This window comes from Sebastes fasciatus, chromosome 10 (assembly GCF_043250625.1).
Source record: "Sebastes fasciatus isolate fSebFas1 chromosome 10, fSebFas1.pri, whole genome shotgun sequence".
NCBI classification, from domain to species: Eukaryota; Metazoa; Chordata; class Actinopteri; order Perciformes; family Sebastidae; genus Sebastes; species Sebastes fasciatus.
The window spans coordinates 8,582,667-8,610,518 of record NC_133804.1 but is presented as its reverse complement, the minus strand read 5'-3'; the positions used below and the strand labels follow the sequence as shown (position 1 = coordinate 8,610,518).

Genomic DNA, 27,852 nt, shown 5'->3' with positions numbered 1-27,852 from the left:
GGCGGAGGGCTGCACTCTATTGAGTGCAATTTTTCTAGTCATTTCCTGTTATATGCTGCCTGAAGAATGCCACTTTTCAAGCCCTTTGGAGGGTTTTTAGGCAGTTCTCCTTCACATTCACCTTGCAAATTACATATTGTATGACTTTTAAATTATTTATGTGTGTAAATAAAGAAATAAACAAACACAGTTCCCTTAATGTTTGTTATGATGGGGTTTAAATTGATGCTGCCACATGTGTGTAATGTGTATAGGGGTACTATACCTCAGTTCATTAATATCTCTCCCACATCAGTAGGCTGAAATTTCGTTCATCAATGTCTCAAAACATTCTTGCATCTGCTACTGAAGTGGTTGCACCACTGTTGCTGTGGGTTTTGAGACTGGGATGTTATCACCTTATCCATTCTACGTTATTGGCTTTTCTTGGTTTTGACTGACAATACAGTGTATCGTGGCTTCTTAAAGGAAGCAAGAAAAGGCTTGGATGCACAGATACTGAGGTAAACAATGACTTTAAGGCTTCTTATTTACCTACACTGTCTGATTAAAGTGGCGCTGCCTCTCAGGATCTTCCCAGCACTGTTGACTAAATGTTCTGCCAATCTGCAGTAAGAGGTTTTGTTTTCTCAATGATGCATTCAGATTAAAAAGTGAAGCTAAGGTACGGAGCCAGTAATGAGCTCTGATCCACTGCAGCATGTTCTAATGAAAAACAACAGGCAGTTGAGCCTTCTACTAATGGCCCGCCATTCTCTCTATGTTAAAAATAACCAGTGATACGGATGAGGCCACTGATTGCACTAACTGATGCATTAAATAGAGCACATTTCCTTGTCAACATATGTACATCTAAGGTGGTATTAATAGAAAGTATGTTCCTTGTAGCATTGAGGCTACAAAGGACTCAAGGTATAATGGATTCAAGAATTTCCTTTCTAATCATTAAATTAGGTGCTTCAGAATTTCTCCTTTATAGGAAGGATAAAGTTTCTGTCATGTACTTTTTTTGTTTTGTGAAATATAGAGTGATATTGTGCTTTTAGCTGACGTGTGTCGCCTCACTGTTTTGAGCGATGCTCGTTCATGTCTATTTAGAGCGAGTAAGCGTGAGCCCGATGCTGACTTTCGTTGACTTAACGGCCACAGATGTCGCATTTAACAAGCATTTCTGATTCTTACAAACAGTCCCTTAAAAGGTCCCTAAAAACATATTTTCTCAACCATCTTCTTCTTTTGAGCCACGGGATCCTACATGAACTCACTATTTCCTGCTAAAGTAAGAACAGTTTAGGAGAAATTTGTTTTAACGCATTATCACAACATGCGATTTTTAGATTGTAGCGGGCTCAGTTTTAAAGCTAGAGTGGCACCATATGACTAGAAAATCTAAGGAATCTATTGGTACCAACCATGCCATACAGCTTGTTGTAAAAGAGGCTTAATAACGCTCCAAATTTACCTTACATTTTGGCGAGGAAAAACTGTCATGGCCATTTTCAAAGGGGTCCCTTGACCTCTGACCTCAAGATATGTGAATGAAAATGGGTTCTATGTGTACTGAACTCACTATTTCCTGCTAAAGTGAGAACAGTTTAGGTTTTTTCACATTAGAGATATCTGTATTTCTCTTTCTCTGTGCTCTTCTCATTGGATTAAAGTGGGTGGCACTCGGTTTGAAAAAAGGTATGTAATGTCTTTCCATGCACCAATCAAGATTAAGCAACACCTGAAACAGAATCTGATGACTGTGGATTGTCACACCACACAGTCAGCCTTTCCAGCAGCTGTATTATGCTTGTATTCTATGTCTGTTGCATTTATTTTTATTATGAAACACTTTGGGAAGACAGCTCTAAATAGGTGCTACAACATAAACTTTACTTATTTCAGAAAATAATTCAATTATTATGTCAGATATTCACCTCATGAATGACTAAAGGAATTGATTTAACTGGCTCTGGATTTATTTCATTGAAGAGGACACAGATTTTGGCATTTCATTCCTACCCCTTCTGTTATTGGTAAAATTTTAGAATTTGAAAGCATAAAGTCTGACTGGTAGGCAAGTGATTCAAGCTGTTGGCACCACAGGAAGCACAGGGTGCAAGCTAAACCACCAATTCTGTAGCAACAACTCAAGTGAACTGTAAATGATTAATTAACATGAATGGTCTATAAATAAAAAAAATCTATGCAAGAAAATGATCTCAAAATAGACTTAGCTGAGAAAGAAGCAATTATCACAATCACACGTTCACACTCAACCACATTCATCACTCCAAAACAAAGTTCTGCTCAGGAGTTTCTATTTACACTCTTCTCGAGACTACACCGCTCCTAACGCTTAAAATTAATGGAAAGTTTTGTGTGAGCATTAAAGAAAATGCTTCACCTACAAACCCTGTTTACAAGTTTAGTTTGACTAATTCATAATTTTCAGTCATGAACAAAACACATTGTCTCCAGCAGAAACACCGCCTTAAAGCTGCAGTCGGTAACTTTGAGCAAACATGATAAAAAAAAAATGTTTAATACTATTACCGTGTGTGTTGTAGGCCTTCGCCAACCAGTCAAGTTGTTTACATCTATGTCTGTCCAAAATGTCATCACTTCATCATTTTATCCAAATAGACATTTGTGTGAAATTGTGATAATTAGCATATGCATTCTTGACTTGTGGCCAAAAATGTATTTTGTGAGGTCACAGTGACCTTGACCTTTGACCATCGAAATCTAATCAATTCATCCTTGAGTCCAAGTGGACGTTTGTGCCAAATTTGAAGAAATTCCCTCAAGTGTCAAATTATCTCAGGTGTTCCTGAGATATATCGCGTTCACAAGAATGGACTGGACGTTCGTACGAAATTCAACCGAAAAAAAAAGTTTGCTCCGGCCGGTGGGCGGTGATTGGTTTTGGCGCAGCTGTTTTCAACGTGGCTGCCGGGTCACAAACTTTCTCATTTTACAGCTAAACAGTACACTACAAGATGTTTCTGAAAACATTTGAGGAGAGAAATAGGCATTACAGTAACAGAATATTGATGCATATTTGATCAGCGTTGCCGAGTTTGACAGTATGATCGAAGTTCGTGAGTTCCGTGAGCAGTGATTGACAGCTGCTGCAGAGACTCCTCGGCTCTGACTGTTTTTTTCCTTCGGGGCTGTGAAACCTTGAAAATGCCATAAGGAGCACTAGGAGGACACAAAGGAACATGATTTTTTCATCACAGATTACCTGTCTCATGTACTACTGTCACAATATAGAGAGTTGCATAAAAATAACTTTTATTATATTTACTCAAAGTAACCAACTGCAGCTTTAACTAGATTGTCCAAAATCATGTCATGTCTACACACTCTTCATGGGTCTGCATGACAGGGTGTAGCTGCAACGGGATCACTGATCCCTGCCAAACAGAATCTCTTCTGCTTCCTTAAGCAACATTAGACAGTGTACCTTTTCTTTTGAAGGCCGGACTGATGAGCACCAGAGGCGTATTGACTTCTGGCTCCGAGGAGCCTCCGTGGCTGCCGGTCTCTGACATGCCGTGGTCTCCACACAGCACCAGCAGGTAGGGCAAGGATCCCTCTGCCTCCTGAGAGAAGCAAACACCAAGGTTAATGGACTCCCACTGTATGTGATACGGTGGAGCAAAACCACAAAGCTCTGAGTCGAGATGTGAATAATTCAAACTTTGCACCAAATGAAAAAAATAATCCATCCAGTATGGAAAACAGAGCATAAAATGACACCTGCTGTGGTAATAGATTGCTTCAGCAGATATTTTTGATGTTATTATGTTGGAGACATTTAATGGCAGCAGACAAGGAGGGTCTTAAATAATTACTTAAGAAACGGAAGTCATGACAAACACTTCCTGGCAAACTTTCAGTGTCATCTCCAGACTGAAAAGATACAGTAACGGCAGCAAGCAAACACAGGATGATTGACTTTGATCAAGCTCGGTTCCTCCCTCAGTGATTCCCTTTCAACTAGACTCACGAGAACCTTCCACTGACGATGACTCCGACGAGGATGCCTTATGAGTCACGGCAGTGGGGGCTGATTTAAAAACACGACTACAGATGTTAACAAAACAAAAGCCAAATCTTACCACACATTAGAATACTCTCAATAGACTCCTCGGTACTAGTGTCGTATCACACACAAAGAACAGAGACTTCATTTATTATTAAAGATTGAAAATTGTATCCCATCAAGCCCTGGCTTAATAGACAGCCTGAAAGACAGAAAAACCAATGATTGCTGAAAGGCTGAGATCAATTCTGCTTTTGTGTTTGGAAGCCAAGTTAGATAAAATGTTAGTTTCATTGAGGAGGACGTTATCCAAACAGAAAAGGCCAATGTCAGCACAAGTGTTTATTCAGCCGTAGCTAAATCGATCACACTTTTTTGATACTGTTAGAACGTAACATAAAAACATGATGAATACATTGAGCTTATACTGTAGGTTGGAGCCAAACTGTGCCATTGTGCTGTTTGTTACTCACTCAGCAAAGAAAGAGCAAAAGACTTCTTTCTGTTCTAGACTTCAGCTCTTGGATGCTGGTTATAAAAGGCATTGGACACATGGGACCCCCAAAACAAAGACCTCAAAAAACACCACTGAGCCCCCCACTGAGAGAGCCTCTTCTCTGTTTAGGATAAGTCAAAGTTTACTCCCGTTCTCCAGGATGAAAGAACCAGGTACGCCTCTTTTGGGAGACTTTCACACTTCATAAGAAACTTTTTTTAAACCAATGCACAGGGTACCATGTTGAATGAGATGATAGCTCTTGTTCTCCATGAGTAAGCCAGACAAAAACAAGCTAAATGGTTTTCATTTTTACTCTGAAATCATGCTACTCCATCTGGTAAATCAGTGATAACCAGCCACGGGGTACTTTTGCAGTTGCCCCGCAACCCGGTATCACGCCAAAGTGTGCAATAGACCTGCCTGGCCACCAAAGGGTAGTGTGTTATGGTACATGTCCACCGGCTCCGTCCTTCTTCCCATTGTTAGTCTATGTAAACAGCCATGCAATGCATTCTGGTAACGTGGTGGCGTGATTCATGGGACGGGGCATCATGTCATCTGTTCCTCATTTGCATTAAGTTGAGGTCTAGGCTACATTATGCAAATTAGGGGCGACCGGCGCAACTCGCCGCCTCTGGAAACTCCCTAGAAACTTTTAAACTAAACGTTGTTGAGCTAAAATAAAGATTGCATGGCTTATTTCTTGCATCAAATGTTGTCAGAAACACATTTCGGTAAACTATTTTCATAATATAAGAGAAGAAAGTTTCCAAACAAGCTGTCATGTTGGTTCCGGTTTGAAAGCTGGTAGCAGCTACCCACAAGGGAAAGCGTTCGTCCAATCAGGTGCAGAGTGCAAAAGGTACATTTTGAACAGATAAAAAATTTGCAATTCATTTGCGATTAATCGCGATTAACTATGGACACTCATGTGATTAATTGTGATTAAATCTTTTAGTCGATTGACAGCCCTAATATAAAGTATTCATAAGAACACATTTGGAACATGACTGGAGGTGCCAAGGAAGGGGCACTTCTCTGATACAGTAGAGCTGTGGGGGTATATATTTATGTGTGGGGGTACATCAGACAAAAAAAAGAACCACTGTGTAATTGTACATTCGCTGTATAGAAGAAGGCTGCACAGCTACAACTCAATAACAGGAAAATATTCAGGTCTTCTGTCATATTATAAGAAAGCAGGAAAAAGGAATTTACACATCTCATTTATCTCTCTTATGAAATACATGGCTCAGATTACACACTGCTCTGCAGGTCAGGTTTAAGAAGTTTTGCATTTCAAACGGCAAAAAGCAGCAGCCCGACCTTAAAATGCGAAATATCCAGAAGAGAAGATTGAGGCCATGCGATCTCCATTACCACAAAGGTCTGACGGAGGTCTTTATGACCAGCACAGGTCCTGCTTTCCAATCATGTTTTAATGGAGAGTTTTGCGTCTGTCCACTCTGCAGGTAGAGCATGTTTCTGCCCCTAATATGAACTCGCTGAAATAGTCTACTCGCTTCACATTACAGCAGAAGTTTTGAGGGCTGTCATTTGAAAACTACCCTGCTTTTCTCTTTCACCGTGCTGCAGCAGGAACCATCGTTCCTCTGACTACTGACGGATGCAGCAGCAAAGAACAGGCAGCTTAGTTGAGCAGTCAGAGTCGACATGTTAAAAGCACGTGCTGATGAGAGAAAACATGGTTGTTTTTGTAGGAGCTTCTAAGGTATCCTGCGGGACCCCACTGGGCTGTGTTTATATTTAGGTCACACTGCCGCTGTAGAAAAGAGCAGCTACAGCGTTCACTAATGTGACTGAAGCGAAGAATTTCAAACACATTTCATTCAAAGAGCTCACTGGGAGCACGTATGAGGCTGCCATTGCCCAAAACACACAGATGTCACCAGGAGCTGGCAGAGACAGGATTTAACAAGACATAATTAACAACTTTTTGGAGACATGGTGTTGCATCAACATTTCCAGACTCTGTATCTTTTGCAAAGAGGTAAAGTTTACAAGCAGATCTGCGTTTGGCCTCCGTTCCCTCTCTGCCATTTCAGAGATGCAAAAAAAGATGAGAGGAGAGGGAGATTGTAGGCTGCTGTTGACATGACTTGACAATCTAAATACGAGCTACACAGCTGAATGACAACGAAACAATGCCCATTAACAGCACACACACGGTGCAAAGACAATATGCATGCACAGCTGTCAGAGCGCACAGAGTAAACAAAGCCACAAGACCTGCACACTGATCAGAGACAAAATTAAAGATAACAGAAAAGCTTAACAGTTTATTAAATCTCTGACAGATAATATAATAACTGCTGGAAACAGTGTGTAATTAAATGACCATCCAAACACTGGTCATGCTAAAAAAATCCCCTGATAGCATCACATTAACATATTAACTACTGATCATTACTACATATTTGCATATTTCATTTATTTACTGACATTGACTACTATTATAATAACCCCCAAAACCCCTAAATTACTATTCAAAAATTCAAGTGTAATGTTGAGTTGAATGGATTTTAATAGAGCGAAACAGATGTTGACAAGCAACAATTAAATTAAGCAGCAGCCGAACCACAGAGAGCAAATCAGTGGAATTAACATGAATTGAAAATTAGAAGCCGAGCCAGTACCTCGGAATACGCAGTGAGTAAATAATAGACAGGTTAAAGAAGGAACCCTCGAGATATTCATGAAATTAAATCCAGTTTTTGACTGAGTTTTTTTTTTTTTTAGCTACAGCCATTCAATGTATTTACATTCTGTAATTACCTCTCCATATAATACTTTGTATTGTTAGTGGCAGAGACCACCATTTCCCTGGCAGACTCAAATTGCCGACCAACAAGAGAGATTCGCAAGAAACAATAGTTGCAATTGTAATATGAATTTTATGTATTTCCCACCGTCCGATTTGGTTCCATTTAGGACAACTCTGGAAATGTTTTAGTAAGCGCCCTGCTGGTTGTGTTTTGGATATCTCATGTCAGTCAATCAAATATAACAGTTATTGGACAATAGTGTCAAACATTTATCATTTCTTTGGCCACCTGGGGGCAGAACTCCACAACAAGTGTATTATGGCCTTATTAAAGCGGCAGTAGGCAGAATGTCTTTGGCATCATTAGGCAAAAACTTCATAATAACCTTTTAGCATATTGTAATTCAAGTGTTCTGAGAGAAAACTAAACTTCCGCACCTCCTTTTGGCTCTGTTTTTAGGCTCTCGAAATTCTAGCCTGTGACGGGAGACTTTGGCCAATCACAGGTCATTTCAGAGAGAGAGTGTTCCTATTGGCTGTTCATTCAACGGCGGCAGCTGTCAATCACTTGCGATCAAACGGTCAAACTAGGCAGTGCTGATTAAATGTGAATTAATATTCCGTTACTGTAATGCCTATATCTCGCTTCAAATGTTTTCAGAAACATCTTGTAGTGTACTGTTTAGCTGTAAAATGAGAAAGTTTGCTCCGGCTGATGGGCGGGGCTTGCTGGATTTCCTCAACAGATCTCAACATGGCTGCCGGGTCACAAACTTTCTCAGGCATTACAGTAACAGATTCTTAATTCATATTTGATCAGCGCTCCCTAGTTTGACCGTTTGATTGGAGTTCCCGAGTGATTGACAGCTGCTCAGAGACGGCAAAGCTCCAGATTGGCTCTGATTGGTTGTTTTCCTCCGGTCTATGAAATCTTGGAGATGCCATTAGGAACACCGGAGGACACCGGAGGACACCGGAGGACACCGGAGGACACCGGAGGACACCGGAGGACACAGAGGCACATCATTTTTTTCAGATTGATTGTTTGATCCGAGTTTGCGAGTTTTGTGAGCAGTGATTGACAGCTACTCTAGAGACAGCTCAGCTCTGATTGGCTGCTTTTGTTCGGGCACGGTGAAATCTTGTAAATGCCATTAGGAGCACCGGAGGACACAGAGGAATATGATTTTGTTCAGATTACCTGTCTCATGCGCTACTGTCAGGATATAGTGTACATTTTATAAAAATAACTTTTTTAATCATATTTGCTCCAACCTGCCTACTCCAGCTTTAAGTTGATGCATTGGTGTTGCATCTAACAATTAATTTCATTATAGATTGATCTGCCCATTATTTTCTTGAATAATGGATGAACTGATTAAAAGTCAGAAAATAGTGTAAATGCGCATCACAATTTCCTAAAGGCCAGGCTGACGTCATCTAATTGCTTGTTTTGTCCGACCAACACTCAACAACCCAAAGATATTCAGTTTATTAACCCATAAGACAAAGAAAAGCTGCAAACTCTCACTACTGAGACACTGGAAGTAGTGGATATTTTAGGGATTTACCGATATCGGATTGAATATTGGGCCGATACAAACTCAATTAGCTGGATCGGGTATCGGTGATAATGGGGCCGATCTATTAAATTCAATTCTATATGTATATACTTTGTACATTATATACTGGAATTTGAATTACTGTGAACATTTTGACAAATATTTTGCCGCATTAAAAAGGTTTACACTTGAATTGTAATTCCTGTTAATTTTTTATTTTTTACCAAGTTGCTGGTTTATTATTTTAATAATAAACAACAATTTAGTAAATCTATATCTATGTATTTATTTCTTACATTTTGTTTTACAAAGTTAGTAAAGCAATGATTAAGTCAAACCTGATGTTGCCTCACAGATAAAAGAATGATCCCAGTCACTTCCACACAGTGAGGCATACAGCTTATTAATTAAACACTGGTATCAGAACGGTACTCTGTATCGGCTGATACCCAAAGCCCAGGTATCGCTACTGCTATCGGGACTGAAAAAGTTGGATTGGTGTATCCCTAAAATATTTGGCATTTTTGCTTAAAAAAAATGTAACGATTATTCAACTATCAAAAATAGTAACCTTGTTTCTGTCTAATAGTTTCAGATCTATTGATATGGCGATTATGTTTGCAAAAAGTCACCTCTTTAAGCATCGAACAGACTCCGAGCAACATTAGCATTCACTTGAAGTTGTGTTTCTAACCACCTGATAAATGTGAGGCCAATATTCACTCTTCTTTTAGCTCTGTTTTGGTCTCCTCCTTAGGGGAATAGTCTGACTCTTTAGCTACTAAACGCTCCACTATGTTCACCACCAGCTAGTCGCTAACTTTGTCTGTCTGCTGTTTGGTTCTGGGCAGATACTGTAGTGTACAGTGGGTTTTTCCTGAAAACAGACACCTACTTCTTAATACAAGGTTAATGAGAGCAGTGTCGGGTCATGAAACCAAAATGATGTGAAAGGTGTATCTTCACATTACGTGTAGACATTTGACCCATTGCTAATATAAAAATATTGATTAGTGCACCTTTAAAAACTTTTCAAGAACTTCCATGACACTTTTACAAAACAAACTCTGCAGCAAATTTCACACTGCAAAAAAAAAAACCTCAAAGAAAATGAACTCTGAACCTCTACTACAACAGAACACCCAGATGCAACATGGCGTATAAACAGAGATCAGGATAAGCAATTACCTTTGAAACGAGGGCACTGTGAATCTTCTTCAGGATGTCATCCATCTCCAGCAGTTTGGGCTGGATGAGAGAACTGTGGGGTCCACTGATATGACCGATGTGGTCGAGGCCGAGGTAGTGGAGGATCAAAATGTCCCAGTCGTCTCTTTTCAGGGTGCTATCCAAGTGACGGGTCACATTGTTGTCAACCTACACAGAGACATGGTGCATAAAAGAGAAAACACATTTACTGATCAACAGGATGTCAACTGATAACCAATTTAGGTTGATATTATTCGAAATCGGCCCCTGGAGCAAACACAAAGTGAGCTGAGAGGTGCTTTACCCAAAGCTGCCATAGAGTCTGATGATTATCTGATTATCATCAGGCAAATATTACACTACATTTCTAGCTACGGCATACGGAGCAAATTGATGAGCAGCTTTTTGTGTGATCTCATCTCTGTGCCTCCCTGGTTGCCTCAGCTGCCTTCATCTCTTCAATGCAGATCACTTTGTCTCGTAGATAATGCAGTGACTGAGTCGCTTCCAGACATACACAGCATATTCAACATAATATAGACATAAAGCACTGCTTAATTCATCATGAATACATTATGTACAGTCTTTACTGTATGTTTTGGGTTATGGTATGATTTAAAATAATGACTTTAAATGATATTGTTGTATGTAAAGTGAGGATGGGAGGATTTCATAACTATACAGGTTTTCCTATGTTTCTTAAAGTTTTATTGATAACATTTTTATGTAGACGAATAATAAAAAAATTAAATAAAAAGAATCAACAGAGCTTTCAGAAAGGTGCCAAATAAAAGTATGGCTTTTCCAAAAAAAAATATTATGACTGTGAATGAATCATTTAAAAAATTTTGACGGGTCCAAAATTAATATTTTGTTTATCTCTGTGGAAGATATCTGACGTTTGGTTCCCACCTCTAACAAGGCTTGTGAGCCAATAGTATAACGACGTTGGTATCTCGTGGTATCTCTGTGTCGTCAGTGATGAAGTTGTCAGTTAGTGTGGAAAAAACGGATAAATGGTTGCGTTTGACAGTAAGTGCTTCACTCCGTTACCAATCCCAAGTGCTCAAAAGGACGCTGTCTGACACTGGTGTCTCCAACAGGCTACAGAATACGTGAATATTCACCGTGGCAACAAGTGACAACTGACGTTAGCACATATTAGCTATCTTAGCTTAATCGTCCTAACAACAATAACCCATAAAATTACAATTCGGCATATTTAAACAAAACCAACACCTACCAACAGTAATAGTCCTTACAATCTTAACTCATGTGTTGTTACTAGGGCTGTCAATCTATTAAAATATTGAATTGCAATTAATCGCATGATTGTCCATAGTAAATTGCGCTTAATCGCAAATTAATCGCACAATTTGTATCTGTTACAAATGTACCTTAAAGGGACTATTTGTAACTTTCAGAAATGCTTGTTAACAGCGACACCTGTGGCCGTTAAGTCAACGTTAGTCAGCGTCGGGTTCGCTCTTGTGCTCGCTCTACATAGACATGAACGAGCATCGGTCAAAACAGTGAGGCGACACACGTCAGCTAAAACCACAATATCTCTCTATATTTCACCTGCTTGGCAGTAATGTTAGCTGACCAGATGAAGGTCTCTCCATGAATCACTGCTGGCTTTTCCTGCTCAGCCTCCGGTGTTTCACTCTCCGGAGGGATGTTATATGTTACAAAATGACTTCCCTACTCTACCACAAAAGATTCATCACTTGACATGACTGTCTGTCTGAGTCTCAGTCCACTCGAACATAAAATATGCAGGTTGTGCAACGAACGGGCAATCACTTGTTGTGAAGTGAATGCAATGGATCGGAGTAGGGAGAGTGTGACATCTAGTGGCTGAATGTTATCAATAGTACCTTTAATGACACAGAAACCATATCTGCCACTGGGTGCTTAACACTTTGATATTGATATTAGCAGAAGAACACATCACTCATATATTTTACCACATACCTCGGTGTAGTCCGATACAAAGAAGGAGGTCGTGCCATCGTACTCCATGAAGTGCTTGGGGAAGAGGCGCACCCAGGTGTCATCTCCGTAGAAGACCATCCTCTTCCCTGCTGTCTTGGCCTGCCAGATGAGGTTGTCTTCCAGCAGTGCAGGAGAATTCAGGTTCATTACCACATCAATGAAGCCTGGGATGCTGCCAGTGGTTAGAGCCTGGGGAGGGAGATGTTGTTGTCATTGTCCTTTGAACAATAATTGCCTTTTAATGGTGTTACACAACCTCACAGTTTCATCATATTAATCCAGCTAATTAAGATTTGTGCTGCAGTACAGTGTTCAGTAAAAATATAGTTTTTATAAATCAATGATCTCCAAAAACAAAATAAATGAAATCCCCTTCTATCTTATTGGTCACTACTTTGATCTAACATTGAAAACCAAACTGCGTCCCACATCTCTCAAACCGATCTGCTGCCACAAATGGAAACTGAAAGCTGAATCAGGTAGATTGATGATATTTATTTATGAAGTACAGTTTCTACTGATTTCATCATGGAATCTGTGATAAAACAACACTGGCCCCCATTTGACTGACAAGGAAAACACACAGCCTATTTTGGAAGTCAGGAGAGAGCCTGGTGCATTGTCGAGGGGGAAGTACAAAGGCCGCTTGTCTTTATGCGCTGAAGGAGACACGAGTATGCAGATGCTGGCAGGAAACACTGTTATTCAAACCCCCTATGAGCTGCCTGCAGCACAGCCGGAGATCGTCCGGGAAGCTCAGAAATCCAGGCTGAAATCAGAGATGACCAGCCTTTATTGGTGTAAGGGGAACCTGCCGAGGGAGCTGGGCTCAAAGTCATCCTTTAAATCAAGGGTTGTGAAACTTTTTGGGGCAAGAGACCCCTTAAAGGGGACCCCCTCATAATCGTAACACAGATTATTAGCATAATGCTTACCACCTTTTTTACTCTTAGATACTATTGGAACTATTTATATTCTAAAACTTTTCAACCTAAATACTTCAGACGTGTCTCATAGTGATAAACAGAAACATATTTCAATTTGAATTATGTTAGTATCACTTGGTTTTGCCCCGATATTCTGGGTGCTTTGTAATCAGATGTCGCTTTAGCTTGGCCGGCTTCACGGCTTCGTTCGCTAGCAACTGAAAACACATGATGCATGTTGGTGTCCCGTCGCTGTCACTCAATATAACTGTGATCATATTTTCTCAATTTAGCTAGTTTTGGCTTAGCGTCACTTGACCATATGAACTAACTCTCCATGCTCACCAGCTAGCTAGCTGGCTAATAAGCTAAGCTAAGCAGCAGCAGGAACGGTTCATTGCGCTCTGAGCAAAGTGACTGATTCATGACAGATTGACGTGAAGTACCACAATCATATCAGAGTTTCTATAGAGTGCTCCAGGGATGACGTATTTTTGTCGGCCAACCAGGAAGTTAGCATCGCCCTGGGTTCCCTCGACAAAAAGCCAATGGGATTTTTCCATTGGGTTTTGGATTAATGCAGAAAATAAGCTCTGTGGCAAACAAACGTTTATGATACTTACACATTTTGTTCAGCAAGTTAATCTTCACAAACAAACACCACGTTTATGATTTTTGAAGCGCAAATGCAATCGCCAGAAGTAAAAAGCTAACGTTAGGCAATAAACGAACTACACCACGGTCGCATAAGCGTGAGTACAAACAACGAGACTGTAATGGCGGACCAGTCGGCGTGATGCCGTTTAGTAGTCTCATTTAATCACTTGTTAGCAACTGCCTTTTTTAAAAGACACATAAAGGCATCAAAATTCATGAGTGGGATATTTATTGATGTATTTTATGTCGTAGAACAAAACGTTAAAATCTCTTAAGCTTGTGTTAACCACAGACCTTATTTCAGGCATCTAACTAAAAACCCATTCAAATAACCCATTGACTTCCAGACGAGGGAACTGAAAGTGCTAAAATGCTAACTCATTTCCAGGTATTAGGACTCATTCCTGTAGCACTCTATTGGCCCAAAGCTAACGTGGGTGGGAGTAATGGACACAGTGTGCTTGTTTTATTGCCGCAAATGGTCCCCATCTGTAGATAAGCACTTTTTAATGATACAGCACAATTTTATAATTTATAGCAAATTATTTTGCACGGACCCCACTTTGAGAATCACTGTTTGAAATCGCTTCCTATAACAATATTTTATCAGTTTGATTGGGGTTTGTCCTTATATAACCCTGTTTTCAGTTCACATCTGGGTATCTCGTTCATCTCATCAGTTCCTATATACAGTGTATATATATATAAATATATATATATATATATTTATATATATATTAGTGTTTTGTTTGCGTGGTTACTGTGCGAGTACCACATTAGACTGTTCTATAGCAACTCTGTGGCTACTTCACAGACGCAAGGGACAAATACAGTAGCAATAAACTAGAGGTGTCACACCCCCACAAACAACCTCAGGAACTGTCATGAGCTTAGAACACATTTTCAATATACCTACAGAGGACAATAATGTTTTATCAATTTGTGTCTCGATGTATGGGAGCAAAGTTCTCCCCCGTCAAGCAGAGAGCTTTTGTGTCTCCAACTTAATGACAAACTAATAAACCATACTTCATTCCAGAGTAACGTGAGAAGCCTTTCAGGGTTGTCGACTTGATTCCCAGTTATTGCTCTGACTGGAACCTGAAGCTGAGATTTGGAGCCTCATCTTCTGAGCTTTGTTCCTGAGCTCAATTATTTACCACTTCCTTCCTTCCTAGCGATTGTTTTGCTCCTTGTCAGTGGAGATGCTTGTTTCAGGAAGAGATGGATGGTTCCTCTTCAAAAGCAGTCTTCTCTTTCTGCCTGTTCACTCTCACTGAGGTCCCTCGTCTACTAATAGAGAAGGTCTGACCAATGAAACCAGTGGTTCAGGCAAAAACAGGCACTTTTTTTGCCAAAGTGGTAGAATACTTTGCTGTTATGCGATAATAAACACTGGGACATATGGAGAAAATTCTTCTATAAAGAACACAATCAGTTCGAGATCTACCAAAGCTCTGTAAAAAAGTTCACAGATATTAATGAATATCTATTATGCTTTTTTCCTTTCCTTTAGTGTGTTACTGTATATAGTTTTTTGCACATGTAAAAGGTCTGCAAAGTTACAAAGTCCACGCCGGAGCGGAGTCTGAAGAATTTTGTTCGGTTGACCAATCACAACAGAGTGGGCAAGCTGACCAATCAGAGCAGACTAGGCTTTTCGGGAGGCGGGCGGTAGCTCAAACCGAGCGTTTCAGACAGAGGGTGAAAAGAGATGCAGCCGGTATAAAAAAATAAAGCGTTTTTTAAACATTAAAGCATGTAAACATGTTCTAGTAGAAACCCAAAATGCAAGTATGGACCTGAAAATTACCATATTAGGTCCTCTTTAAAAAGGCTAAATCTTCACATTTCTCCAGATGACCCGAAAAAACATTGAGAAGCTGCCCAAACGAATCAGTGACTCATCAACATACTAATTACTGGCCCACAGTATGTGTCTAAGCTTGCGATGTGCCACTGTTTAAATGTCAAATACAATATCAGTGGGGTATAGAGACACTCTCTGGCACTGACGTGAAAACGTGTAAAGGTGCCAGAAAACAGACGGAAGAGGCTGTGACTTCCAGCCTTCGAGCCTGGCAAAAGATTTTTCAGTTTCCTTTTCACTTACTTCTGACTACTGAAAGGAAGACTTTCTAACGATAACTTGAAATCTTCTCAGGCCTTATTACTACATAATACCTGAGGACGCAATACAGTGGACCAATTATCCACTGTGTGTATCCTACCCAGGCAGATACCAGCCTTTCAAACAGCCACATTGCCACTGCTGCTGTTATGATTAACTGAATTCATTGTCCAAATCCACCACCTCAGTATTGTCCACTGACTGCTGTGCCAGTCTGAGAGCGCGGCTCAACTGGCCACATGTGAATACAGGACTGGGGACCTTCTTTTCCCTTCCTATCATGGTTAGAAAGAGCAAGTAAATTGGAAACATTACATTTAGTGGGAAGACCCTGGGGTAGAGTTTTCTGTAAAACAACTGTTTCCGGACATAGAAACTACAAACTAAAACTGTGTATCTGAATAAGTCCTCAAAATCAGGTGACCCGTTTGTAAGCATGAAGCTTGTAACTGTACTAGATACAGTGGAGGGAGTGTTGGGTCTAATGTGTGTAAATTAATGTCCGTGCCACTGAGAGATTATGATTTAGGTTAGTTGGCTGTGTCATACCAGTTAATTGGGTGCAATGCAGTGATAGTGGGCAGCAAATGGCAGTTGGTCTGTACTGCCACCTACTGGTGTGTCGCAAAATATTAATGGTGTGATGGAACAATTTAACCTCAATACTTCTGATGTTGTTAACGCTCTGTGAATGGCACAACTTCAATGTTAAACTGTGTTTTAATACAGTGATGTGTTGTCTCAAAGCTATGATCTGATGCACCAGCTGCAATGTGACAGTGTGTCAAGAATTCAATGGATACCTTGGGATTTCATTACAGTGGGCTCTCATCAGTATTCCCTCAAAAATAAATATCTACTTCAAAAATGTATGAACAATTATCCAGTATTTTATTTTGGAGAAGTTTATCAATATATGAGGAAGAATAGAAAGCAGTGATGTCACTGTATTAGACTAAAAACACATGGTAGACAGTAGAGTGAAAAAACATCCAGTTTCATTTATATACAATACATTGCAAGACCATGAGCAAGTAGATATGAGCTGTATAAAAAAGGACTGGGATAAAGACCTATGGATGGAAATAGCTGAGGACATCTGAGACAAGGCCCTGAATTATGTTCATATCTGTTCTCTGAATGCCAGGCACTGTTTGATTAGGTTGCATTACTCGAAGGTAAAGCTACATAAAATCTTCCCAGAAATTCCACCAGTTTGTGAGAAATGTGACCAAGCAGAGGCAGATTTACTTCATAGCTGTGCATTATGCCCTGAAATAAAAGATTTTAGGGTTGCAATATTTTCATTATTTTTAAAAGGCCAAATAAGACCAGATCCACTTATGGTTATATACTGGGAGTATCCGAAAGCTCTAATAACCTATAGAGCGCACAGCATCCTCTCCTGTCCTATGTCTTCTTAGTGCAAAGAAACTTAATCTCTTGTTCTGGAAAAAGAAAGGAGGTGCCTTTCGTTTAAATCCAGGATAATAACACTGACTGACCTCCACCTGGAAAGACTCTGACATATCCTTAATGACATACTGGAGGTATTTGAAAGGATTTGGAGACTCATGATCACCTCTATAGAAGGGACGGACAGTTACGCAATGCATATATATATATATATATATACACACATTATATGTTTGTACCGATATCAGATTGGATATCGGGCCGATACTGACTCAAATAGCTGGATCGGGTATCGGTGACAATTGGGCCGATCTATTCAGTTCAATTTTATGTTTATATATGTTATACATTATATACTGGAATTTGAATTCCTGATTAAGTTTTGACCAATTTGTTGCTGCATTAAAAAGGTTTACACTTCAATTGTAATTCTTGTTAATTTTGAAGATTTCTTACCGGTTACTGGTGTACTTTAATAATAAATAACAATTCAGTAATTTTATATTTATTTGTTACATTTTGTCTTAAAAAGTTAGGAAAGCAATGTTTAAGTCAAGTCTGATGTTGTCTTACACGTAAAAGAATGATCCCAGTCATTTCCACACAGTGAGGCATACAGCTTATTAATAAAACACTGGTATCAGATCAGTACTCGGTATCGGCCGATACCTAAAGCCCAGGTATTGCTATTGGGACTGAAAAAGTCAGATTGGTGCATCCCTAGTTCCTGGTATTGTTTGTGTTTTGTTGTTACATATCTGAAATGACGCATGATAATCAATTCACAGAACTCTGTATTACTGATATGCACATGGTTCCTAATAATAAGAATATTTGAAAGAAGTAAAAACACATGGTGTTGTGCATCAAATCTATGTAACTGCCCAGCCCCCTAAAAGGGGATTTAGTGGCCCTTCTGCAGGCTCTATAGATGTACCTGTGTACTCTCAGCAAGCCTGTAAATCAAGCTTACACATTTTTTGGACAGCTGATGAAGTGACTCTCCTCCCTGTCCATATATACGGTACTGTTCATCTCTGCTGCAACATAAACCCTTCATGCCTGCGCTTCTAAATCAGAAAGATTTTATCTTGAACTTCCTCTCTTATCGATTTCCTTCTAGGTACTCTTTTTACCGGCAACAAATCTTTTGAGAAGGGTCACACCCAGAGCAGTTTTTCCAAGTTGCCCTAAAGCCCCTTTCCCTCCATCATCACTACATCCTTCACTAAACCCCTGGATTATAGTGGAACATCTGTCTCCCAGCGAGTCCACCTCAATCCTGCTCAGCTTTATCCCGTCATCCCTCCTCCACATCATCACTGACCTGCTCCGGTTCATGACAACCGGCTCCTCCTTGAAACATGAGTTAATTCTGTTCAAGAAGGCCTTCCACTATTTCCATCCATTTACAGACAGTTAACTTGTGTCTTTTGAAATTCAATGTACTCACATCTACCTCTCAATATGTGTGAAAACAGTTAACCTCACATTTGTTTAGCAGACACTTGCACCTAAAATGCATTAAAATTCCACAGGAACAAGAACTACTGTAGACATCATCATACAAATAATGATACAGAGGTATCCTCAGGCTGTGACTCCTAAATTCATCCTCCACACTCCAGCATAAAAAATATTTTTGCTTTTTTGTTTTTCTTACGTAGCATAAAGGGACCACAACTGCATTTCGTTTCGTTGCGTTTCGTACAATGACAATAAATTTACCTTGAACCTCATATGATAGAGCAGAGCGTGAAGAGTTTCTCAGTAGTGAGCATTTCCTGCTCTTCCCCGTCTTATTATGTGAACTAAATATCTGAGTGTCGGTCAGGAGGGAAAACAAGCATTTTGATGGCATTTTAGCATACTGTAATATTGTATGGGCAAGTACTTTTCAAATTTATCTGAACAAAATATTGCTGCTACAGAAACAGTTTATTACATTAGCAACTTTTTCAAATGCTGTTAAACCAAAAAATATAGTTGTTGACTATATTTGACATCAACATTCTTCAAACCTGTACATTTGTCTTTAATGCGAGATATAAAGATGCATTACTAGTTACCTAGATACCTTAGATACCTAATAGTTTTAGATGTTATTTTGTTAACAACTCTCAATTCTATATTTACCCAAACAGACAGGCTGAGAATCTTCATCTTCCTTTGTTTAAAACATCCTGTGGTCAGTTTTCTATTAAATTTCGTGGAATTATCTTATGGAATGAAAATGTACATTTAATGGATTCTTCTGTGTCATTGTCTGCAGTGTGTACAAAAAGAGACTTAGAAAAAACATTTGATTTGTAAAAAATGTATCACTCTTAAAAAATTGTTCACACTGTAAATACGTCAATTACTCCTGTTTCTCTGCATTTTTGTTGTTTGAACTTTACTCATTTATTCTTATATGTGAAATTTTTGTAACACTAATATTTAAAATGTACTGGCAATTTTTGTCATGGTAATATTTGTACCTATTGTATGGCCTTTGGGTGTGGTTTTTATATAAGACATTATAGGTTTCTACCACACCCTCACATGTATTTTACATTCCTTTCATGTGAATTGTGTTTTTTATTGTCTTTTTATATGTGTCAAATAAATAAACATAAACAAACATTTTTCATTATCTTCAGACATTTTATAGATAAAACAATGAGTTGAATAATAAAAACTTATTTTGCAGATTAATAGAAAGGTGGACACTTATTCATTTAGTATTAATGAAATTTAGCAGCTCTGATAACGTTTAAGAGGCATTTGTCATTAGTGTTGACATAATGAATTCATTGATTTAAAATTATCATAACAAGGCTGAGTCCTAACCGCGGCGGCTTGGGTTCGAATCCGCGGCCATTTCCGCAAGTCGCCCCCTCTCTCTCTCCCCCTTTCTATACTGTCCACTATCCTATAAATAAAGGTTTGAAAATGCCCCAAAAAATAATATAAAAAGGCTTCAGGACTTGGGTCAGGCTTCAGAAAGGTTTTTATTAGTGAGCTGTGCTCCAGGTTGTTTTCTCCCCTCCAGAGTTTCTTGTTTTCAGCACATCCTGTCCACTGTCTTTGACACTGTCAACCAGCACAAGCTCTATGCTGACCTGAGGACTGCTGAGTCTGCGCTTTCATGCTCCTCATCCTACCTGTCTGACCACATTTATCAGACATCACTGAGGAGGCATTCTGTCCACACTGTGTATCTTAAGCTTAAAGTTTCTTCCGGCCAGAGTTTTGGCTCCAATCTTCTTCTATCTTTAAAACAGCTTGACGCTGTCAGCACATATCCGTTCCTCCCGCCGCTGCTAAAGCATGAACGCTGCCTTTTCTTCGGCCCGCTGACACTCAGGCTGAATATTCTGCTTCACCTGACAACTTCCCACCACCTCAGCGCTGCCCAGCACCCAGACGGACAACCAGACTGAGCTGCTCTTTCTCCTGGAAAATCACTCCCTTTGCAAAATCTCTGCGGCACCATTGACAACAACAAGCTGACTCTGTCCCGGTCTGCCCACAATCTTAGTGTGTCTCAGCACAACCAGCTGTCATACGGCGCACATGACATAACTGTAATTCCCTCCTGGATCTGCTCCCAAAATACTCTCAATGTGACAACGCACCCTGTTTTCACCCTTTCCAGATTCTGCCATGTTGCCCTAGTTGCAGATGTAGGCTGGAAACTTAGCACCTTTCCCAAAATGTCCTTTTACATGATTATTCTGGGCTCACGGGAGTACTGTGACATTTCTGGCTCCAATACTCTTATGGGCTGGATGAAATATTGGTGATAAAGGAATTTAATCTATTTGCTGTTTTATTCATTACATTACTCATTACAAGCCCAAAGAGACAACTTCAAATTGCTACTTTTGTCCGACCAACAGTCCAAAACCCAAAGATGTTCAATGTGTAGGGCTCTCAAAGTTAACGCGATAATAATGAGTTAACGCAAATTAGTTTTAACGCCACAAATTTCCTTAACGCATCAACGCGTCATATGAAACTAAAAAACCTAAGGAATCCATTGGTACCAACCACATCATACTAGCTTGTCGCGAAGGAGGCTAAATATGGCTCCAAACTTACGCTAAATTTTGTCGAGGAAAAACTGTCATGGCCATTTTCAAAGGGGTCCCTTGACATCTGACCTCAAGATAGTTGAAAGAAAATGGGTTCTATATAATATTTTGATTAATTTTGTCATGTGATCAATCAACTAATCGTTTCAGCACTATTTTCACATGCAAATAATTGATAAAAAACATTTAATAAATATTTTCACATATTGATCTGATCTGACATTACTGATTACTGACTGGTTTAAGGCAATGTTCCCTTTTCACTTCCAGTGGGGACCTTTGTTGCCTGTCATTCTCCATCTCTTTCCTGTCATCTCCTCTCATGACCTAATAAAGATATAAAATGCTCAATCTTTGCATTAACTTCAGCTATAACTTTAGTATCCCTAAGGGGAACTAAGAGCACATACTGTAAGTGAATTGTTAAGAATTTGGCAAAGTGCCTCCAAGTGCTCTTATTAAATACTAATATCTGCAGTCTGTGTCCTCCAGCTTAGATTGACTAGAAGTTCCTCTCTTTAACGAGTGGAGTTAGAAACACCCCTCAGTATAACACAACGCAGTTCAACAGTAACCACAATTTGCAGCCTCCAAAATGATCATTCAGTTGAAACAACAGCTCTCTGAAACAGTTCCAACAAAACCTGAATATTAGGGTTTACTGTTATATTAGACTGTATTAGCTTCAGCTAGATGGAGCTAATATACTGGAAACTGAGAGTATCAAAGTTTACCTGACCACTGTCGTGCCATGCCTGTTTTAGAAATAACTTTTTAAAAAAACAAACTACATATTTGTGACCAGTTTGAAAAGATTTACATCTTCAGTAGGAATAGATGGGCTTGAGGTTGAGAGCCACAGACGAGAGGAGGAGATGTCACGTGTCATATCTTTGGGGTACAACACATGCGCAGTAAAATCTGATCTGCACTCGCTGAAATTGAACCAATAGCAACGCACGACCGCAGCTCCAGTTACACTGCGCATTTGTTAGACCCCGTAGCTCAAAACCGTGTCCCAGCCTCTTTCAATAGGCCTTGAGGGAAGTCAGGAAGTATTGGAGATGGACCAACACATTGTTGGCTTTGGTCTTTTTAAGGGATTTGTTGACAACTATGAAAATATAGATAACACCAGCCTACTCTTTTGAAGCAGTGTTTCGCAACCTTTTCGTGTCAAGGACCCCTAAATTGATAAATATTAGGTCACGGACCCCCATTTGATAAGATTTCGCCTAAGGGACCTCCATCTGAACATATTTTGGTTGTTAGATATGATTACGATTAATTAAGAAGTTGAGGAGATAACCATGGAGGAAGTGAAACCTGATCAGAATAGACTCTCTTCTGACTATTACTCACATTGGGCTCACTTCTATAGTGAATTAAATAGTGAAAATAAACTATTTCCCATTTTTCTGGGGACCCACTTGAACTCCCTCAAGTACCCCTGGGGGTCCCCGGACCCCTGGTTGAGAACAACTGCTTTAAATAATATCATCGTTATAGGTTAATATGATCTACAGACAATTTCAGAGGTGTAGCTAGTATTAAATCAATGTAGTTTTGCATAAAAGTCAGAATTAAAAATACGAATCAAATCAAAATACTGTATTCTAGTGCCGTAGTTTTCACATTGATCATTTGGATCTGAATGGTTGACTCATACCATGAGTGGGATGATACATGGTGGACAGACTTGAAGGGCGGGTTTGGCGTTGATTTTGGCATTGTATTGGACATAATCATCCAGTCCACGTATATGCATTCAGTATTTATTTCTTTGCACTATTTATATTGTTTACAATTTACAGAACACTTGACTTGTATATATATACTTGCGTTTTTATTTATTTTATTGTTGTAGCTTTTTATATATATATATATATATATATATATATGCATATACAAACACACAGGTATAAATATTTTAGGGCTGTCAAAGTCAACATGATAATAACGCGTTAGCGCAAATTCACTTTAACGCCAATTTTTTAACGCATTTACGCAACTTGCAATTTTTAGGTTGTAGCGAGCTCCAATTTAAAGCTAGAGTGAAGATACTGGCACAAACCATGTCACACAAGTTTGTCGTCAAGGATAAATAACACTTCAAACTTGCGCTAAAACGGGCATGGCCATTTTCAAAGGCGTCCCTTGACCTCTGACCTCAAGATTCATGTGAATGAAAATGGGTTCTATGGGTACCCACGAGTCTCCCCTTTACAGACATGCCCACTTTATGATAATCACATGCAGTTTGGGTCAAGTCATAGTCAAGTCAGCACACTGACACACTGACAGCTGTTGTTGCCTGTTGGGATGCAGTTTGCCATGTTATGATTTGAGCATATTTTTTATGCTAAATGCAGTACCTGTGAGGGTTTCTGGACAATATTTGTCATTCTTTTGTGTTGAGAATTGATTTCCAATAATAAATATATACATACATTTGCATAAAGCAACATATCTGCCCACTCCCATGTTGATAAGAGTATTAAATACTTGACAAATCTCCCTTTAAGGTACATTTTGATCGATTTGTTCGATTAATCACAATTAACGATGGACAATCATGCTCTGATGCATGCAATCACGATTCAATATTTTAATCAATTGACAGCCCTAATATATTTATATGATATTTATATATACACCTATCTTTTCACCAACTTGTGTACATAACTGTCCTGTCTATTCTTTACTTTCCATTCAACCTCTGTGTAAGCACATTGAGAGAGATGTGTAAAACCAGAGTCAAATTCCCTGTGTGTGCACATGTACTTGGCAAATAAATCTAGTTCTGGTATTGTACATATTTTGAATTTGCACCTTATTTGCATCTTATTGTTATCTTAGACTTTTTGTGCTCTTTATATTTGCACTATTCCCACTTTGTATACCAACTGCTGCATTAATTCCCCCTCAGGATGAATCAAGTTTCATCTTATTCCTACTTCTGTGTAAGCACATTGAGAGAGATATGTAAAACCAGAGTCAAATTCCCTGTATATGTGCACATGTACTTGGCAAATAAATCTAATTCTGGTATTGGACATATTTTGAATTTGCCCCTTATTTGCATCTTATTGTTATCCCTGACTTTTTAATATGTGCGCTCTCTATACTATTCCCACTTTGTATAGCAACAAAGGAGGACGGTCTGCATGACGGATAATAATGCACTATACCCACTAATAACAGTCTCTTCTGCACTAGATTCACTTTTTTAATAGTCCTGTATCACAGCTGTTACCCTGCACTATATTCAGTTTTAACAGTTTTCTTCTACATCTCCTTGTATTTTTATATCTGGTATATTTTTTTGTAGTTTGTACTTTGCACTACTAACTTTTTTAATGCCTTTTTACTAACATGTTTTGCACTATGGAACTGTGATGCTGGAAACTTGAATTTCCCTCTTGATCAATAAAGTTACTATCTATCTATCTATCTATCTAACTGCTGCAGTAATTCCCCTTTGGAATGAATCAAGTTTAATCTCATTTGAATCTTCTCATCATGATACCTGAGTGACCCCAGAGAGATCTTACCTTGATCCTGGGCATGGTGACTGTGGGAGGTCTGGCCTTGGCCACGAAGCTGTGTGAGGAGCCTCTCTCCACCAGGTGTCTGGTGTAGGGCATATACATGCGACCACTGGCTCCAAACACAAAGTCCTCTCTGAGGGCGTCCACTAACATGATGACCACCCTCTTAAACAGGGGCTGAGGGAGGTGAGAAGAGTTGGGAGAGCTCCCTGTAATGAAAGGAAATAGTTCAGGAGTTTTAACAGATATACTCGCATATGAACACACACAGGTAACTCAGGTGTGACGCTGCTGTGTGTGAGCTCACCTGTCAGCGGCTCGGCTGGCAGGTCTGACAGCTTGTTCTTGGATGAGACGGAAGACTTCAGAGGAACAGGGAAAAACCCCCGCAGGAACAGGGCAACACCAAACACTTCACATATTAAAATGAACGAGGCAAACACAGACGAGCGGACCTTCATGTTGCTGGTTGAACGGACTCTTTAAGAGGCGAGGAGGTTACTATGATAACATGCTAGATAGCAGCCAACATGACGCTTCCTACACTGTTTACCATAATATAAGAGTAGATATAACATCCCATTTCACATGGACGCACTGTCAAACAACGTAATACAGAGCCGCGTATCTCCGTATTTAATAAACTGCCTCTATATTATATATTTGTGGCTGTAATTAACAATAAAAACAATAATAGGAGTTAGCGCTGGAGCCATTCATAGCGACTTCCGCATTGATAGCATGGAACTACGGGTAGTAAGCAGAATCAAACAAGACTCATACGCTTTTTTTTTTACTCACAATGCTATGTTTGGCCAGAGAATCTTTGGTTTGGCTTGTAGGCTAGTGCAGGGGTCTGCAACCTTTACTATCAAAAGAGCCAATTTAGGCAAAAAATAAATCTGTCTGGAGCCGCAAAACGTTTGAGCATTGTGATGAAGGTAACACAGTTTATAGTCTAAGTATATAGTATATAAGTCTAATGCAGTGAGGGCCAAAGAGCAAATGTACTACGGAGTATTAGGGCCACATTGAGGGGAAAAAACATCTGAGATTTTTAAGAATAAAGTCATAACTTTACGAGAAAAAAGTCAGAAGTTTACAAGAATAAAGTCAGACGTTTAGGAGAAAAAAAATCGTAATATTACGAGAATAAAGCCATAACTTTACCAGAAAAAAAGTAATAATATTACGAGAATTAAGCCATAACTTTACCAGAAAAAAAGTGATAATATTACGAGAATAAAGCCATAACTTTACGAGAAAAAAAGAAAATAACTCGTAAAATTACTACTTTATAATATTGACTTTATTCTCATTATATTACAACTTTTTTTCTCATAAACTTGTGACTTTATTCTCGTAATATTACAACTTTTTTCTCATGAACTTTTGACTTTTCCTCTTTAAATTATGACTTTATTCTCTAAATCTCCGATTTATTTATTGTTTTCCTCTATGTGGCCCTAATACCCCGTCGTACTGTCGTACCATAGACCTACAACAATGATAAATAAAAATAAAAATGTAAACAATAAACTGTCATTTCCGCTTTTAAAAATCCACAGGAAGCCACTGGAGAGGAGCTAAAGAGCCGCATGTGGCTCCAGAGCCGCAGGTTGCAGACCCCTGGGCTAGAGGGAAGACCCCCAAAAGTGCTTTAGTGTTTGAGATACCCCTAGCGGAGGTAGAACAAAGCACAACAATGTTTTTTTATTTTCTCTTAGGTCTCCTACATATGAAATGGATTATTGTATAAAAATATTTATATTATATTCAGTTTGGATTTTAAAACGTGTTACGTTACAATTCCGGAATGTTCAGTTTGGAATTTAGAATGTGTTACGTTACAATTCCGGAATGTTTAGTTCGGATTTCAGAACCTGTTACGGATTAACAATTCCGGAATGTTAAATTCAGATTTTAGAACATGTTACTTTACAATTCCGGAATGTTCAGTTTGGATTTAGAACGTTTTACATTTCAATTCCAGAATGTTCAGTTTGGATTTTAGAACGTGTCACATTACAATTCCGGAATGTTTAGTTTGGATTTTAGAATGTGTTATGTTAACATTGCGGAATGTTCAGTTCAGATTTTAGAACGTGTTACGTTAACAGCAACAACAGTTGTCAGTGTGTCAGTGTGCTTACTTGACTATGACTTGCCCCAAACTGCATGTGATTATCATAAAGTGGACATATCTGTAAAGGGGTGACTCCTGGGTACCCATAGCACCCATTTTCATTCATATATCTTGAGATCAAGGGACCCCTTTGAAAATGGCCATCACCATTCCATTCCGGAATGTTAAGTTCGGATTTCAGAACGTGTTACGGAATTACAATTCTGGAATGTTAACTTCATACTTTAGAATTTGTTACGTTAAAATTCTGGAATGTTCAGTTCAAGTTTTAGAATGTGTTACATTACAATTCCGGAATGATCAGTTTGGATTTTAGAACGTGTTACATTACAATTCTGGAATATTCAGTTTGGACTTTAGAACGTGTTACATTACAATTCCGGAATGTTCAGTTTGGACTTTAGAACGTGTTACATTACAATTCCGGAATGATTAGTTCGGATTTCAGAAAGTGTTACGGAATTACAATTCCGGAATGTTAAACTCGGATTTCAGAATGTGTTACGGAATTACAATTCCGGAATGTTAAATTCAGATTTTAGAACATGTTACATTACAATTCCGGAATATTCAGTTTGGATTTTAGGACGTGTTACATTACAATTCCGGAATGTTTAGTTCGGATTACAGAAAGTGATACGGAATTACAATTCCGAAATGTTAAGTTAAGATTTCAGAACGTGTTACGGAATTACAATTCCGGAATGTTAATTTCAGATTTTAGAACATGTTACTTAACAATTCCGGAATGTCCAGTTTGGATTTTAGAACGTGTTACATTACAATTCCGGAATGTTCAGTTTAGAATTTAGAACGTGTTACTTTACAATTCCGGAATGTTTAGTTCAGAT

The 27,852-nt window shown here is 39.0% G+C and overlaps 1 protein-coding gene across 1 annotated transcript in view; it reads right to left on the bottom strand.

Annotated features, from left to right (window-relative positions):
- The window catches only part of pigg (phosphatidylinositol glycan anchor biosynthesis class G (EMM blood group)), an 89,326-nt gene extending 63,705 nt beyond the window's left edge, over positions 1-25,621 (bottom strand). Inside the window, exons 1-5 of the mRNA XM_074647925.1 lie at positions 25,163-25,621; positions 24,859-25,064; positions 12,075-12,284; positions 10,077-10,265; positions 3,461-3,599 (exon numbers count right to left, since the gene is read on the bottom strand). Coding sequence (XP_074504026.1) covers positions 3,461-3,599; positions 10,077-10,265; positions 12,075-12,284; positions 24,859-25,064; positions 25,163-25,316 — 898 coding nt within the window. The 5' untranslated portion in view covers positions 25,317-25,621. The remainder of the gene's footprint in view (positions 1-3,460; positions 3,600-10,076; positions 10,266-12,074; positions 12,285-24,858; positions 25,065-25,162) is intronic.
- Between the last annotated feature and the right edge of the window lie 2,231 nt (positions 25,622-27,852).